This window comes from Nomascus leucogenys, chromosome 2, assembly GCF_006542625.1.
Source record: "Nomascus leucogenys isolate Asia chromosome 2, Asia_NLE_v1, whole genome shotgun sequence".
Classification (NCBI taxonomy): Eukaryota; Metazoa; Chordata; class Mammalia; order Primates; family Hylobatidae; genus Nomascus; species Nomascus leucogenys.
The window spans coordinates 88,260,598-88,277,978 of NC_044382.1; the positions used below are offsets into that span (position 1 = coordinate 88,260,598).

Genomic DNA, 17,381 nt, shown 5'->3' on the forward strand with positions numbered 1-17,381 from the left:
AACTGCTTTTCTTAGCATGTCATTTGGGATGTGTAAAATGTGGCTAATAACTGCTCTAACTTGAACAGCATCAAATGAAGTCATCAAATGAAAGATTAAATAGGAAAGAATTTATTAACAAATGGTAAGGAATCATTCGTTTATTCAACTTTGAGTACCTTTTAAATGCCAAGCACAGTTCTAAAAATTTGAGACACAACAATAAGAGGGGCAATATAATTGCAAATTACAGTCTAGAATAAGAGGAGTCAGTAAACATACAAGTAAATAAATAGCTGACCAATGTAATTTCAGTGAGTAGTAAGTACTGTAAAGACCAGGATGTGGCAGAGTAAAAGGCAAGAAATCAAGACTGGTAGGCACTGCCTTAGATTTGCAGGTCCTGAGGAGGGCACATCTGCACTGGGATCTCTGTGTTTTCTAACAGACAAGGGCATTTTATACATGACCCTAATAACTCGAAAGTGAGTCAACAACAGGTTTTATAGGCATCTAAGAAAACTGACCAATGTGCTGGTATTTGGTCACTAAGTCCCCTCATTTTAACTATTTCAAATTAACTTCCTTCCACTTTTACTAGTTTTATTTTAATCTCCATTCTGAACCGTTCCTTGTCTCTGTATTACTTGTTCTTTAATGAAGAAAACCTTAAAATGATAGATGATCCCACACTTTTAAAAAGCTTTATTTCTTAGCTTCTTTGAGTAGAATGCATTTAAAAGAAAAATTTTAGTTCTGAAAATAAATATGTCTCCCAACCCTGGAGTTCTAGTCCTTTTAAGGAAAAGAGAGAGAAATACACTGTCATTACTACCTCATGTACGGATCACACAGTGCCCTGATCCTGGCCCTTGACCATGCTGAGTTCTCTGTAGCATAATCAGAAAACCTTAAAGCAAACTTCATATGCACAGTAGAGGCACTAAGTGAGAACAAGTGCACATTTTCTAGGCAGGACACCTAAGGGGTTTCCAACTCAATCATGAAGAGCAGAAGTCGGGGGTGAGATGGAGGATGGAGAAAACATTTGTTTAGCTGAGTCAAATAAACCACTACTGCTGACTTAAAAAACAACCACTCCTGTAGGAACTGCAGCAGTTAATAGCATCAGTTTAGAAAAGTAATTAGAAAATGGAAAATGTGATAGAAAATATAACTCTGCTACAGAAGATAGATTTTGTTAAAAAAAATACAAAAAGTGGCCGGGCGCGGTGGCTCACGCTTGTAATCCCAGCACTTTGGGAGGCCAAGGCGGGCGGATCACAAGGTCAGGAGATCGAGACCATGGTGAAACCCCGTCTCTACTAAAAATACAAAAAAAAAAAATTAGCCGGGCGTGGTGGCGGGCGCCTGTAGTCCCAGCTACTCGGAGAGGCTGAGGCAGGAGAATGGCGTGAACCCGGGAGGCAGAGCTTGCAGTGAGCCGAGATTGCGCCACTGCACTCCAGCCTGGGCGACAGAGCAAGACTCCGTCTCAAAAAAAAAAAAAAAAAAATACAAAAAGCTTTTCAAAAGACATTTATGATTCTAATAATTACAAACAGCAACGTACATTCAGAAATGGAAAAATGCAAGAGCAACATTTCATATTGCTTCAGTGGGAAGAACACATGAGGATTATGTGTTCATCACTAAAATTCCTTCCTTTAAAATAACTCAAAGTATTTTAATCTGGTGAAAGTGAAGTTAGCAAATGAAATCTATTTAATCACTTCCATATGGTTTCTTTTCTTGGACATGGGACTATTCAGTTGACCTTTTTTGGTACACAACATTTAACCCTCCTTTCTAATAAAGGAGGATTGTTATCTTTTCTGTTATCTCTGTTAACCCTCCTTTCTAATAAAGGAGGCATGTTATCTGTTGTTTGAGACCAAAAACAAAACAGATTACAGAGAATTCAAGGTTCAAACAAGGGAAAAGAAATAAGGGAAAAGAAATAAACACTCTAGAGTCTCAGGTTATAATATCTAGTATCTGTCAAACCTCACTAAACCAGTTACAAAATATGACAAAATTATTCTTCACTAAATAAAGCTTCACAGAAATGAACTATTTCTATTTCTTAAGTCCTTTAAATCCTCCAAGTAAAAATGAAAGTATCAATTATTCAAGTAAATACATATTAGTTACTTATGTATAAGACACAAAGTGCAAATAGCCCTTGGGGTCATATAATCTAGTTAACCTAGTTAAGGAGATAAGGAATGAGTACACAGAAAAAACAGACAAAAAGTTTAGCATTAAATTATCTTTTATTCCCCACAAAACACTAGGCAATAATCACCTGATAATAGTATTAACAACAATAGCAGTGAGTGTTTGTACAGTGATTACTATATACACTGTGCTTTTGCCTAAATTTACTTACTCTTCACAACCCTATGGTGTAATGATGCAGGTATTTTTATTCATTCCTTTTTACAGATGAGAAAGCTGAGGCATACAGAAGATTTTTTTTTTCCCCTTAAGAGACAGGGTCTCTCTCTGGATATAATCATAGCTCGCTGCAGCTTTGACCTCCTTAGCTCCAGCCCCAATCTCCTAAGTAGCTAGGACTACAGGCATGCACCAATACACCTGGCTAGTTTTTTTTTTTTTTTTTTTTTTTTGAGATGGGATCTCACTGTGTTACCCAGGCTGGTCTCAAACTCCTGGTGTCAAGTGATCCTCATGCCTCGGCCTCCCAAAGTGCTAGAATTACAGGCACAAACCTCAGTGCCCAGCCCTGCATGCAGAAGCTAAATACTTTGCTCAAGATCAGATGGTGATACAGTTTGGCTCTGTGACCCCATCCAAATCTCACCTTGAATTGTAATCCCCATGTGTCAAGGGTGGAACCAGGCGGACGTAATTGAATCATGGGGGGCAGTTTCCCCCATGCTGTTCTTGTGATAGTGAGTCTCACAAGATCTGATGGTTTTATATGCGTCTGGCATTTCCCCTGCTTGTTCTCATTCTCTCTCCTGCCGCCCTGTGAAGACGTACCTTCTGCCACGATTGTAAGTTTCCTGAGGCTTCCCCAGCCATGTGGAACTGTGAGTCAATTAAACCTCTTTCCTTTATAAATTACCCAGTCTCAGGTATTTCTTCAGAGAAGTATGAGAATGGACTAATATAGATGGCAAGCAGGTGGTAGAAACAAAAATTCAAACCAGTCAGTCTGGCTCTACAGTGTGTGCGCTTAACCCCTTCACTTAATTGCTAAAATTCCTGGAAGTGGAAAAGCCTCATGGCTTTAAGAAACTGAAGACCTCATCTTCCTACACACTTTAAATCTAGAATCTTAAGAGTCTGATTTTTCTTTGGAGTTTCTTTCTCTAAGTGAGTTCCATGAAGTTCATTGATGATAAAAGGATCCCCTGTCCGGGTGCGGTGGCTCATGCATGTAATCCCAGCACTTTGGGAGGCTGAGGCAGGCAGATCACGAGGTGAGGAGTTCAAGACCAGCCTGGCCAACATGGTGAAACCCTGTCTCTATTAAAAATACAAAAATTATCCAGGCATGGTGGTGCACGCCTGTAATCCCAGCTACTGGGGAGGCTGAGGCAGGAAAATCGCTTGAACCTGAGAGGCAGAGGTTGCAGTGAGCTGAGATTGCACTGCTGTACTCCAGGCTGGGTGACAGAGCAAGACTCTGTCTCAAAAAAAAAAAAAAAAAAGGGATTTCCCCCCCCCCCCGCCAACCCTTCTGAAGGGCACACTGTCCTCTAAGCACTGATTTAAGTGCTTTGCAGATATTAACTCATTTAATCCTTACAACTACCAGTACTGAGTTGAGAACAATGAGGCTCAGAGAAGTAATCTGCCCAAAGACAAAACACTCAGTAGATGGTGGAGTTGAGATCTGAACCCAGGCAGTCCTTGCTCCTGTTACACTATCTGCCTCTCCTAAAAATAATATAGGTTTTGTCCTTCTACTTCTCTTCAGAGAAGAAATGTCAGCTTTAGTACTGACACTGACAAACTTCATAAGATATAGGGACTTTAAACTGCTACTAGTCTATAGCAGTATATTTGAAAAGAACTAGAGTTCCTAGAATTCTAGACCATGTCTATTCTGTCCACCACTATATTGCTAGTACCTGGCATAATGCCTGACATATAACAGATATGCAATGAACATTAAATAAATGGAATGACCTCAAATTTGTAGAATATTTTGGCATGTAACGATGTAATAAAGTGGTTAGTCAAAGTAATTTAGTGGACAAAACATGTTGCTACCTTAATAATCAGTTTTGTTTCTTAAAAGTTTTAAAAACTCAAAAGGAAACATTTTATATTAATGAAGATAAAATCTTCTGAATAAAACTAAAATGTCATACTGAAAAAAGCAAAAACAGCCAAATCATTCAAAGTAAACGTAGCTTACCTTCGAGCCATCTAAACTGATTATCCTATACACATTTCTTGTGCTGTCATAGAAATAAGACACAGTAACTGCATGCTTGCTGGTGGGTACCCAGTTCTTCTTTGTGTTTGGGTCAATTTGGAAGACATGAGCTCGAGTGCTGAAGATAGGTTGTTCCCTGCAGGGCAGAAAAGAAAATGATGGACTGAAAGCAGCCAGTTTTATTTCACTAGACAAGAGAACATGAAAACTGCAAGGATGATTCTGCTTAATCAACAATTTCCACATACCTGAAAGAGAAACCTTCAAATTTGCATATTCTAAGTATTCAGTCATAAGGTTTCTAAAAACAATTATAGTCAATCCTCATTATTTGAAGAGTCTGTACATGTGAATTCACCTACTCACTAAAATTTATCTGTAACTGCCAAATCAATACTGCGGCACATTCTTAGTCTTTCACAGATACACACAGGGCAGTGCAAAACCATGCATCACCTGACATGGCACATTTCCATCTGAAGCTGAACAAAGTGACATTGCCTTCTTGTTTCAGCTCTCATACTACATTTACAAGTGTCCTTTTTATGGTCTATTTAGCACCATGTTTTTCACATTTCACACTTTGTTGGTGCTTTTACTGTGTAAAATGGCCCATAAGCATCATGCTGAAGTGTTCCCAGATGCTAGCTGTTCCTAGGTGCAAGAAGGCTGTGATGTGGAGAAAATATGTGTTAGATAAGTTTCACTGAGGCATGAGTTACAGTGCTGTTGGCCATCAGTTCAATGTTAATGCATTAACAATATATATTAAGCAAGGTGTCTTTAAGTAGAAACACACATAAAACATGGTTATGTACTAATTAGTTGACGAAAATGTCTTGAGCAGAGGCTTGTAGGAACGTGACACAGTATTTTTCCCTAAGAGCAATGGTTCAGTACAGTATTTGCTAACTTAGTGTTGCTGGCACCTTCATGGAAGATGTGAATAATGAGAATAAACTATGCTCTGCTAAAATACAAGTATCTTATATTTGACTCTTACGAGGTTAATATTTTTACCCACTTAAAACCACATTTAAAACCCATTTAAACACATTTTACCCATTTAAAACCCAGAATAATCTGGGAATAGGTAAAGAACTTACTGGGAAAACATACATTCACTATAATCGCTACTATACTTAAAAGTCTATGGAAAACAGTTGCTGAAACCACAAATATCTCTTACTTAGATCAAGGAGGGCCTTAAAGATACAGATTTTTTAAATTACAAAGAACAAAAACTAATAAAAAATGCTTATTTAAAATATCATTACAGAATTCTATACAGTATGAACAACAAGCATAAGATGATCCATATATAATAGAAGCATCGTAATTCAAAAATTTCCAAGTTCTGAGTAAAAATTATCTTGGAAACAGCATTTATCAAGCTTGCTTTTTTAAGAGCCCAAATAAAACTCATTTATTTCATTTCACTACACATCTTTCTTTTCTAAAGCAGTTCAAGGTCATAAAGAAAATTTTAATTGGTAATATTTAATATTAAGTAAATTAATTTTAAAATTATGAAGAATTTTAAAATTTCTAAAATTTTAAATTTGAAGAAAGGAAGGGTAAATATGGAGAGGAGAAAAATTACAAAAACGGCAAGGCAAATCTGAGTCCACGGCAAAATGGCTCTTTAGGTTAATAAGAGGTTGGGTGACTCCTATATCCATTTCAACCCTTAGAGAGTTGGTGTGAAAGGGAGGTACCTTCCCTGTAGGTAACCTGGCTCTTTCCTAGTTTTATTTCTGGAAAACCTCCTATACGACTTTTCTTATTAAAGAATCTCTCTTAAAAGAAAGTGATATATTTTGTGCCACTCCCTAAAACATGAAGTGGAGCCATTACTTGTTTAACTGCCATTATATATGGATTCATTTAATAATTATTAAAAATCTGGCAAAGCACTATACCAGGATGATGAACTCTGAATTGGGAATACGTCTTATTCATTCCCTCTTTCCCCATACTCAACAATTGACTTTCAGTGAGGCTGGTGCTATAAGCTTGGGTTATCTTCCAAAAGCCCTGCAACTCCTATTTTTCTTTTTTCACCTTCTAATTAAAGTTTGAGGTGAAAGTATTGTTGGTCAGGCTGAGAGTGGCTAGTTACAAGTCACAGGGACATCTAATCATACACAACTCTATTAAGGCACATAAGGAAGGGAGGTAGGACACTATTCTTCACTAACTCGATTACTTGATTTTTTTGTTGTTTTCATTTGGTAGGGGTTAAATTTCCTAAATTCACCTAAATAACACAAGTTGGTGATTATAAGAATGTGTTCTAATAAACATATTTTCTAAAATAGTAAATTAGTTATTAAGATAATAATGTTGCTTTTGCAAGCTTTCTACAAGCAATCAACAAATCCTTACTCAATGGAAATGCAATGTTTTCAGTATGGTAAAGACTTTCTACATCATATTGAGTCATACATTTAATTAATCCACACAATTTAGTTCCTTTCAGAATAAAAATCTTTAAGCTAGCTATCGTATAAGCAAATGCCATTTGAATATCAACTAAGTACACAGCTTTCTTTAATTCTCTTCTGAATAGCTGGTTTTTTAAAGAAAATTATAGCTTAAGATTGCTATGGTCAAAAGCCTGTACTTCAAAGTCTATATGATAAAGACTAGGGAAATAATTTTCACCACAGATCCAGGGAACAGAATTCCTAGAAGTAATGAGGATGTTACTGCATCTGACAGGGCATACTAATAAATGATTCAAACTTTTATTGAATATCTATTATATGCCAAGATGTAGGATCCAGATGGTCCCTGCCCTTGAAAAATTCAATTTGGTGAGAAAAGATGGATATGTTAAAAACAAAATGCTCTTCACTACGATAGATTCCCTAAAAATAAGTAACTGACAGCTATGATAGAAAACAGATGCCTAAATAGAGTTTGAAACAAACTGTTGCACAGTGGGAGGAGGGCTAAGTACATTGTGTAGCAAGAACCTTCATACAGGTAAGTATGAGTGCCTTTGAAGAATGAGGCTAGAATGAAAAAATAGAGAATGAAAAAAGAGAAGACAATTCATGAGGGTGTCTACTGAAAGCTACTGAGAGATTATAAACAGGAAATAGTTTTTCTTTTCTTTTTCTTTTTTTTTTTTAACAGATAGGTTCTCACTATATTGCCCAGGCTGGTCTTGAAGTCTTGGACTCAAGCAATCCTCCCACCTCAGCTTCCCGAGTTGCTAGGATTACAGGAGTAAGCCACCTAGCTCAGCTCCAGCTTTGCATTTTAGAAAGATAAATCTGGGTCACGTGTGGTGGCTCACACCTGTAATCCCAGTGCTTTGGGAGGCCAAGCTGGGCTGATCACTTGAGCTCACAAGTTTGAGATCAGCTTAGGCAACATGACAAAACCAAAATTAGTCTGGCGTGGTGGTACACACCTGTAGTCCCAGCTACTTGGGAGGCTGGGGTGGGAGGCAGAGGTTGCAGTGAGCCAAGATCATGCCACTGCACTCCAATTTGGGTGACAGAGCCAGACCTTCTCATATACATGCATAAAATTTGGCAGCAATAAAAAGGAGGTGGGTTGGAGAGAAACACTGGACACAGGGAGACTAGTCAGAACCTTACTAAAGAATCGCAAATATTAACAAAGTGGATAGCAGTTTAGGGAACAGGATGAAGACGTGATAAGGGATTAAAGGTAAATTTAGGAAGTAGTATCAGTAGATAAGTAATAGATTGGATATAGGGCAGTGGTTCTCAAACTGGGGTGATTTGTTCCTTGGGACATTTCACAATGTCTGGACACATTTTTGGCTGTCACAATGAGGGAAACTGCTATTGGCATCTAGTGGGTAGCATCCAGGGATGCTGCTAAACATCTACAATGCACAAGACAGCTTTCCACAACAAAGAATTTTCCAGCTCAAAATGTTAATTGTGCCAAGGTTGAGAACTCCTGATGTATAAGACAAAGAAGGAATCTGAGTCTCCTGGGTTTCTAGTTTGGGTAACTGAAAAGAAAACAGTGCCACTAGCAAGGATGGGACACAGAACGTAAAGTCTAAGACTGGGGAAGTGGAAGGGGAAGATGAAGTCAGTTTTGAAGGAGTTCAGATGCCTACAGGGTTTGGATGTAGAACTCTTGGGTCAGGAACTTAAAAACACTCGTTTGGAGCTCAGAGAAAACCAGGCTGGCATGCAGAGTTTGGGGAATCACCAGATTTTATGATGGGTATGTTTCAATACTAAGCATGTCCATAAATTTCATTTAGAAAAAAGCTGTAGAAGAAGCAGTAGAGAAGCTATATCTAAAATCTTTAAGAGATTTACATATACCTGAACTCTTAAAAAGCCATCTTAAAAATCTAGCTCTTAATCTCTTCAAAAGACCTGTAATACATTTGAAATTACCAAGTGTCCAGGCATTAAAGTTAATATCTTTTCATAAACTGTATAGCACTCATAAATAAAGGTTAGACACTGCTTTCTTTACAACAATTCACACAAATACTAACTGGATCAAATACCAGCATTTCCCAGTGTGTTTATATTGAACAACAGTCTGAGAAATGAATGGTCCATGTTTAAACAAGTTTCGCAAACACTGTGTTATATTCTAAAATATTTATAATGTACATTAGTATGTTAAAGGTTCTGAGAAGTTCTGCAGTAAAGAAACCAATCTAACCCCAAATAATCCACCATCTGGCAAATTATTCGACCTCAGAACTCTTTCATGTAATATATTTACATCTCCTAGGATTTATATTTATGGCTATAATATGAGAATCAAAAGACAAATTCTGAGGTAAATATCTCACTGAAAGTTGGTCTAGATAGTTTACCATCTTTACTGATATTACTAATTATATTTATAATATAAAATTCAAGCCTTATTCAGTAATGACTACAGTATTATTTCTTAAACGGGTACTTGTTAAGAACACTCAAAGTAACTCTTCTAAGAAACTAAAAATTATTCTTAAAAAATTGCTCTAAAAATCAATTTTAAAGACAAATAGATCCATGCCAGGTGCAGTGGCTCACGCCTGTAATCCCAGCAGTTTGCGAGGCTGAGGTGGGTTCATCACTTGAGGTCAGGAGTTCGAGACCAGCCTGGGCAACGTGGTAAAACCCCATCTCTACTAAAAATACAAAAATTAGCCAGGCACGGTGTCGCATGCCTGTAATCCCAGCTACTCGGAAGGCTGCGGCAGGAGAATCACTTGAACCCAGGAGACGGAGGTTGCAGTGAGCCAAGATCACGCCACTGCACCCCAGCCTGGGCGACAGAGCGAGACTCCATCTCAAAAACAAACAAACAAACAAAAAAAAAACAGAAAACCACAACTGTTCTGAAATGCTTTAAACTAGCTTAGAGAAGCAAAACCACACACAAACACACACACACACACACACACACACACACACACACACTTTAATCACAGAGCACCATCTATTCGGTAACTTCTTACATCAATAACCAAAACAGCAAGTAATTTAAACTACTTTACTGATATAAGAAAAGCTTACTGGAGTATTTTTCTGTTGATTCATAAACGAATTCTAGGAAATTGGTGTAACAATAATTCTCAAGTTCTTCATCTTGAGCTACAATTCTGTAAAAGTACTACATACAGTGATGGATGCTAAAACTTACTATGGATGTGGGAAACTGAAGAATGTTAAGATAACCCTGAGAAAAAAGTAATAAAATCAGAATTTTATTTTAAAAACAAGACTTACTCAAACTCACTAGAGCTGACAAAGAATTACTACATTTAGCTCTCAGGCATCTGCGTAACAAGAAAGAAACAAAGATCATAAAAAACTAGAGCAAAACAAAAAACTATTTTCCAGGAGATACATAAGTTTTGGTCTAGAAAAAAAGCAGACAGTTAACATTCATCACTTGGATAGCTCTGATTTTTAAAAATCAATGATGATGCTGTTTTAAAGTTACCAATGAAGTCTATACTTTCAAAAATATTATATGATTAACCAGTAAATCTTCATCCCAAGAGAGTGCAAAGGCATAGGTCCAATAAATACAATCAGACTCAAGGAAAGGAAGAGAAATTGTACATTTCCTAGTCTACCTTTAATGCCTAGCTTAGAAGTGTCCTTTTCAAATATGTAAGTACAAATGGCTAATGTAGCAAAGGAGATTATAAAGAAGGTTATGGTTTCAAATAATTTCCTTTCTTTTTAATTTTCCAAAAGAAAGTAGCCTGAAAGTATTCTAAGTATTCTAAGAAGTATTAGAAATAAGGCTGGTAATATTTTCCACTGAGGATTTGACTCTGCTGCAGACTCTGTTCACTGACTATCTACCAACTGTTCTTCCTTGCTGCTCCCCAACAAACCTCAGATACTCTACCCTCTTCCATATGACTGTGAGCTTTACTAAGGATAATCGTGGCAATCCCATTCTTGCCAGAAGTTAGGTTAGGAATGGACCTCTGAAACAATTCCAAGAAATAACCAAGAAAAGTTTGCTAGAAACTTCTAGGTACACTCACAGACAGTACACAGGTAAGAAGGAATATTCTCTGAAACGACATGTTTGCATGTGACATCAGGACCTAAAGAAACCCTTAGTGCTGTGAGGGGCGCATACCTGAGAACAAGGCTAACATTCTCCGTTGATAATAGCATATGGAAAAACAAAGACTCTGCTTCCTTGATGATGTCACTGAACCAATAAATCACCTTATCTCCAGGCTTCTATATGATAATAAGTTTGCTAATTGTTTCAAACAGTTGTCATTTAAAAAACTATGCAAATGAAAACTGAGGAAAGAGGTTTACTTACAATAAACTCTGCAATAACATGCCCCCCAATACTGTGATTGGTGGCAGTTCAGAACTACACAAGCTACACACTGGCCATTCATTCACTTCATAACACCACCCCACAGTATACACAATTTGATTTTGGGGTCCCCATTTAAAATTGTAGAACCAACAGAGCAATTTGTAAGAATAACTGCATTGAGATGGGTGGGAAGAGGAAGAAATGGAAAGGTAAATGTGGAAATGGCAAAAATTCACTACTAGTTGACTTTCTGCAATAGGATTTAAAATCCAAAGCTTTTAATTAAAAAAATAGCAATATAAGAGCTTATTAGAGCTATGGAGGCAATCACTAAAAGAAATAAAAATTACATTTTTAAAAAGTAGTTGCCTCTGGGGATGGAGCTCAATGAAGGAAGGGATAAGACAGGGGCAATTACTTCTCTTTCTTATCCTTTAAGTATTGTTTAATTTTTCTTAACCTTGTATAGGCATTAAAATATCTTTCTAAAATGGCACTGTGAAGAAATTACACTTACATAACAATTAACGATGGAAAACAATGCTTTAGGGGACATTTTTGAAGACTGCCAAAGAATCAAAGAATGACAATTTTAATAGGTTGGAACTCAACTGAGAGGAATAAGGGAAAGTAGGAGAGGAGCAGAAATCCAAACATGCCTAACTGTAGGACTACAGGTGCTGAAGGTACATCCAATTCCCAACAAAAACATCCTCCTTGATTTGAAGTAAACAGGAAAGTAAGACAAAAAACATTCTACCCTCAGCTTGCTTTTGGGTGACTAAAGTGGCAAGAGAAGCTGAACAATACTTGTTCAGGCCAAAATGAGAATGACAAGGATAAGTCCAGGAATAGACGGACACTAATTACCATTTAACTTGATAGGTAATGGCTGGAAAATTTAGTTTCAGTGCCACTATGAAGTGGCATAGCATGACTTTGGATGCGGCAGCTCAAGCACTGGAATTTCCTAGAAAGAATTACCCTGTACAACTTAATAATATAAATTGAAACTCTACACGATTATCAGGGAACTGGTTTAAATCTCACCACCCCCTCTTTTTCCTCATACATACATCCTACCCTAAGAAAAATCTCATTAAGATACCTGTTTTGATGTTGCTCAGAGATTATGACTGCATAATCTAACATACTACCAACTGTATGTCCCTATACCATGATGTGTGTAATAAGCTGATTGCTTATACATACAATGTTCTTTTTTAAAAACCATATACAAACTTTGAAGAATGCAAAGGTTTTTCTACTAATGGCTACCCAACACATAATTACACTGCAATAACTCCATCTAGTGATGAACCAAAAACATAGCAGGTGCATGTTTTTTAAAACTTGGAAGTTACTCTATAGCAAATACAAAATTGTAAAGTAACCTTGTATAATAGAGGTATCGAGACTTCTGGAAGGATTTTTTTTTAATTGTATGATCTGGCCAGGCACAGTGGCTCACCTCTGTAGTCCTAGTGCTCTGGGGGGCCAAAGCGGGAGGATCGCTTGAGCCCACGAGTTCCAGACCAGGTTGGCCAACAGCAAGACCTCGCCTCTACAAAAAATTTAAAAATTATCTGGCTGTGGTGGCCCATGCCTATAGTCTCAGCTACTCAAGAGGATGAGGCAGGAGGATCATTTGAGCCCAGGAGTTGGAGGCTGCAGTGAGCTATGATTGTATACCACTGCATTCCAGGATGGGTGACAGAGCAAGACCCTGTCTCTTTAAAAAAGAAAAAAAAATGTATGATTTGAATTCCTTGATCTTTTAATCTGTTAGGTGAACACTGAAATTAAAGGTTTTAAAAAATAATTGTTTGCATTACAGTTGAGTATCAGAAATATTTTAATGACATTAAGTATTTAATTGGCATATTTGAAGAAAATATCAAATCTAAAATTTCCATTTGGAAATTAAGATTCTTAAATTATATAAAAATACACTTAAAGAGTAACAATACTTTTACATTTCTTTTTTTTTTTTTTTTTTTTTGAGACAGAGTCTCGCTCTGTCGCCCAGGCTGGAGTGCAGTGGTGCAATCTCAGCTCACTGCAAGCTCCACCTCCCCGGTTCACACCATTCTCCTGCCTCAGCCTCCCGAGTAGCTGCAACTACAGGTGCCCGTCACCACACCCTGCTAATTTTTTGTGTTTTTTAGTAGAAACGGGGTTTCACCGTGTTAGCCAGGATGGTCTCCATCTCCTGTCCTCGTGATCCACCCACCTCAGCCTCACAAAGTGCTGGGATTACAGGCGTGAGCTACTGTTTACATTTCTTATATGTCACCTCTTAAGAGTAGTTTTTATAATCTATAGGCCATGGTATTAGCTATTAAGAGATTTTAGTACTTACTCTTGGACACTTTAATTAGTAGCTATAAAATATTAAGGAATATGCTGAAATTTGCAGTAAAAAGCAAGCAACCTCATTCAATGTACATTTAAGCAAGATCTTCAATGTTCAAAGAAACTTGCTTGCTATGTATTAAATAACTGCCAGGTGACTTTGTCCTTACCACCCATTAAAAACCCTATCCATTTCAGGTAAAATTGCAGTGTTTAAAAATATATCAAGTATGCTTGATATATCACATTTAAAATTACATTTTTAGGCTGGGTGTGGTGGCTCACACCTGTAATCCCAGCACTTTGGGAGGCTGAGACAGGCAGACTGCCTGAGCCCAGGAGTTCAAGACCAGCCTGGGCAATTTGGGGAAACCCCGTCTCTACAAAAAATTAGCCAGGCATGGTGGCGCACACCTGTGGTCCCAGCTACTTGACAGGCTGAAGCAGGAGAAATCACCTGAGCCAGGTTAGTCAAGGCTGCAGTGAGCTGAGATTGTGCCACTGCAGTCCAGCCTGGCCAACAGAGGAGACCCTGTCTCAAAAAAAAAAAAATAATAATAATAAATAAATTACATTTAGAATTGATACGGTACATTCCATTTTATTTGACTGTAAATATTCTCCTCTTCCCATATGATTTCCACTAACTCAAGCTAAATTCTGAGAACTGACAGTATATGCCTGGGAAATCTAAAGAAAGTAATCTCTTGTTAATAACTAGAGTTTAATTATTGTTAATATAGGTAGTACTATTTGACCTATTGCCAAATAGGTTAAACTCCTGGCGTTTTATTAAAAATCTAAGTGATTTCTCAATAGACATCCAGTTCTTAAAAACTTTATTTATTTATTTTTTTGAGACACAGTCTCACTGTCACCAAGCTGGAGTGCAGTGGCACGATCTCAGCTCACTGCAACCTCTGCCCCCTGGGTTCAAGCAATTCTCCTGCCTCAGCCTCCCAAGTAGCTAGGATTACAGGCGCGTACCACCACACTTGGCTAATTTTTGTATTTTTAGTAGAGATGGGGTTTCACCATGTTGGCCAGGACGGTCTCGATCTCTTGATCTCGTGATCTGCCTGCCTCGGCCTCCCAACGTGCTGGGATTACAGGTGTGAGCCACTGCGCCCAGCGTTAAAAACTTTAAAAAGAAATGAATTAGGCTGGGCGCGGATCGGGCCTGTAATCCTAGCACTTTGGGAGGCTGAGGCGGGCGGATCACTTGAGGTCAAGACCAGCCTGATCAACATGGTGAAACCATGTCTCTACTAAAAATAAAAAAATTAGCTGGGCGTGCTGGCAGGGGCCTGTAATCCCAGCTACTCAGGAGGCTGAGGCAGGAGAGTGGCTTGAACCTGGGAGGCTGAGGTTGCAGTGAGCCGAGATTGCACCATCGCATTCCAGCTTGCGCAACCAGAGTGAAACTCCATCTCAAAAGAAAAAAAGAAAAACTAATGAAATGTTATAAAGGCCGTTTAAATGCTAATATCACCTTCAACGAACAATCATAATACTCTAAGGTACACTTTTATACTTGCTACAAACTAAAAGAGTGGATGCTCAGTCCATATAATATCTAAACAAATAAATATTCTAATAAGTAAACTCAGGATTGAAGAGAAAGATCCAGAGATACTTAAGCAAAATGTTAACATTTGTGAAATTTGAGAAGTGGATATGTGTACAGTATCCTCTGTATTATTGTGAATATTTTAAATTGCTCAAAACAAACAATAAAACGTCACAGCACTTCTCTAGGAGTTCTTATTGACGATGCAAAATTTGAATAATCGGCCACATTTTACTTTATATAATTTAGGCCGGTGTTTTTTTTGAGACAGAGTTTTGCCCTGTTGCCCAGGCTGGAGTGCAGTGGTGCGATCACAGCTCACTTCAGCCTTGACCTCTCAGGCTCAAGCGATCCTCCTGCCTTAGCCTCCGGAGTAGTTGGGACTACAGATGCACATGCACCACCACATCCAGCTTTTTTTAGTTTCTAGAGATGGGGTTTCACTGTTACCCATGCTGGTCTCAAACTCCTGGGCTCATGCGATCCTCCCACTTTTCGGCCTCCTAAAGTGCTGCGATTAAAGGTATGAGCCACCATGCCCAGCCTAGGTCATTTAACTGCCACATAACAATACATGCTATGATTAGAATTACACTATCCAATATGGTAGCCACTAGCCACCTGACCACTAAGCATTGAAATTCAGCTGGTGCCACTGAGAAAGTGAATCTAAAATTCAGCACTCAAACCACATCTCATATATCCAATTCTAACCATATAAAGGTAAATTATGGTCCTTTGGTATAAAATTTAGGTTCTATTTTTCCATACCAAAGTGTTTCTGATACTCCTCTAAATTATTCCATTGTGAAAGGGTGAGCTGGTGGAGGTAATGGAGGAGTAAGTAAATGCATGTTAGTCAAACTTTTAACTTAGAGCTGCTTAAAATGTTTTCCTGGCTCAGTATCAAAAAACAATGTACACAAAACATATTTAATGTTAAACTAGAGGTCAAAAATAACACAGTTCTAATGCCAAATAAGTTAAACTCCTGGGTGTTTTTCAAACAGTAAATTCCCACTCTCTTTCTCTATGCATTTTTCTTTCCAACATCCCTCAGACTTGGAAGTGACTCTAACTTTCATCTCATCAAGTTTTGTCTAGTCACAGGTACTAATTACAGCTAAGTCTTTTCTGCATGGTCCTCAAGTCATCTAACTATAAGCCTACCAATGAATAGCACATCTGGTATTTTATGTATGGTAGTCATACAGTCTCAATTTCCCGAGATTATCCAGGTTTCATATTATTTCATTTTTATCTGTTGAAAAGGGGCTATATTAAGTATAATTAAATGTGACTTATACTTTGCCTTTTTTTTATTTTTAAGAGATGGAGTTATGTTGCCCAGGCCTAACTTGAACTGCTGGGCTCAAGGGATCCCCTCACCTCAGCCTCCTACTGGGACATTGGACACAAGCTACCTCGCCCCACATTACTTTTAATTTTTGTCAGGTTTTCACGTAACAAAAACTATAGACAAAACTCTTTTGTCAGATAATGTCTCAATTTTGGGTTTTGCAAATATCCCTGTAGTGATGTGGTGTTTGTGCTTAGATGCACTAGCTCTATTTCATAAAAGTAGTGTTAATACAACCCAGTCCCCATGGCATCATAGAAACCCAAATACATTTTCTGACGGTGAAAAGCAATTAACATTTTTCACTGACCAAAAATATGATACAGGAATACAATAATCTAAGTGGGAGGTCTTTTCCCTATTTAGATTTCCTGAAAGTGAATTTTATTAGAGGTAGAGGGAGACTGACTTCTGAGCTACCTGAGAGAGGGAATCCTATAGATAAACGGGCACCTTAACAAGACAAGCTTACTACAGTGTTTTTCAAACCCTAGGTCACAATCCAGGGAGTCATGATCAATCTACTGGTCAACAAGGGGTATTTTTAAAAGTGAATGAAAATGTAAAATATCAGAAGTGCATCATACTTGGTGAGGACATATATCTTGTTCCAAGAAACTTTCAGCCACATATTTATATATGCTTGTCACAATGTAAGACGCATTTTTTCCCCCTGCAGATCATGGTCAAAAGGTTTAAAGACCTGGACATACAAAATGCTTCTATTTAACCTTAATGAAAATTCTGTGAAGCAGATACACAACACCCATCTTATAGTATGAAAACAGTGCTCCTGAGTGACTTAAAGTCACACAGCTAGCAAATGATATAAGCCTAGTTTTTAATGCAGATGAAAATAGAAATAAACCTAGTGGACATCAAAGAACTAAAAT

At 37.8% G+C, this 17,381-nt stretch overlaps 1 protein-coding gene across 1 annotated transcript in view; it reads right to left on the bottom strand.

The window, feature by feature from the left end:
• HOMER1 (homer scaffold protein 1) overlaps positions 1-17,381 on the bottom strand; it is a 140,790-nt gene that overhangs the window by 79,551 nt on the left and 43,858 nt on the right. Inside the window, exon 2 of the mRNA XM_003261518.4 lies at positions 4,376-4,532. Within this exon, the coding sequence (XP_003261566.1) occupies positions 4,376-4,532 (157 nt within the window). The remainder of the gene's footprint in view (positions 1-4,375; positions 4,533-17,381) is intronic.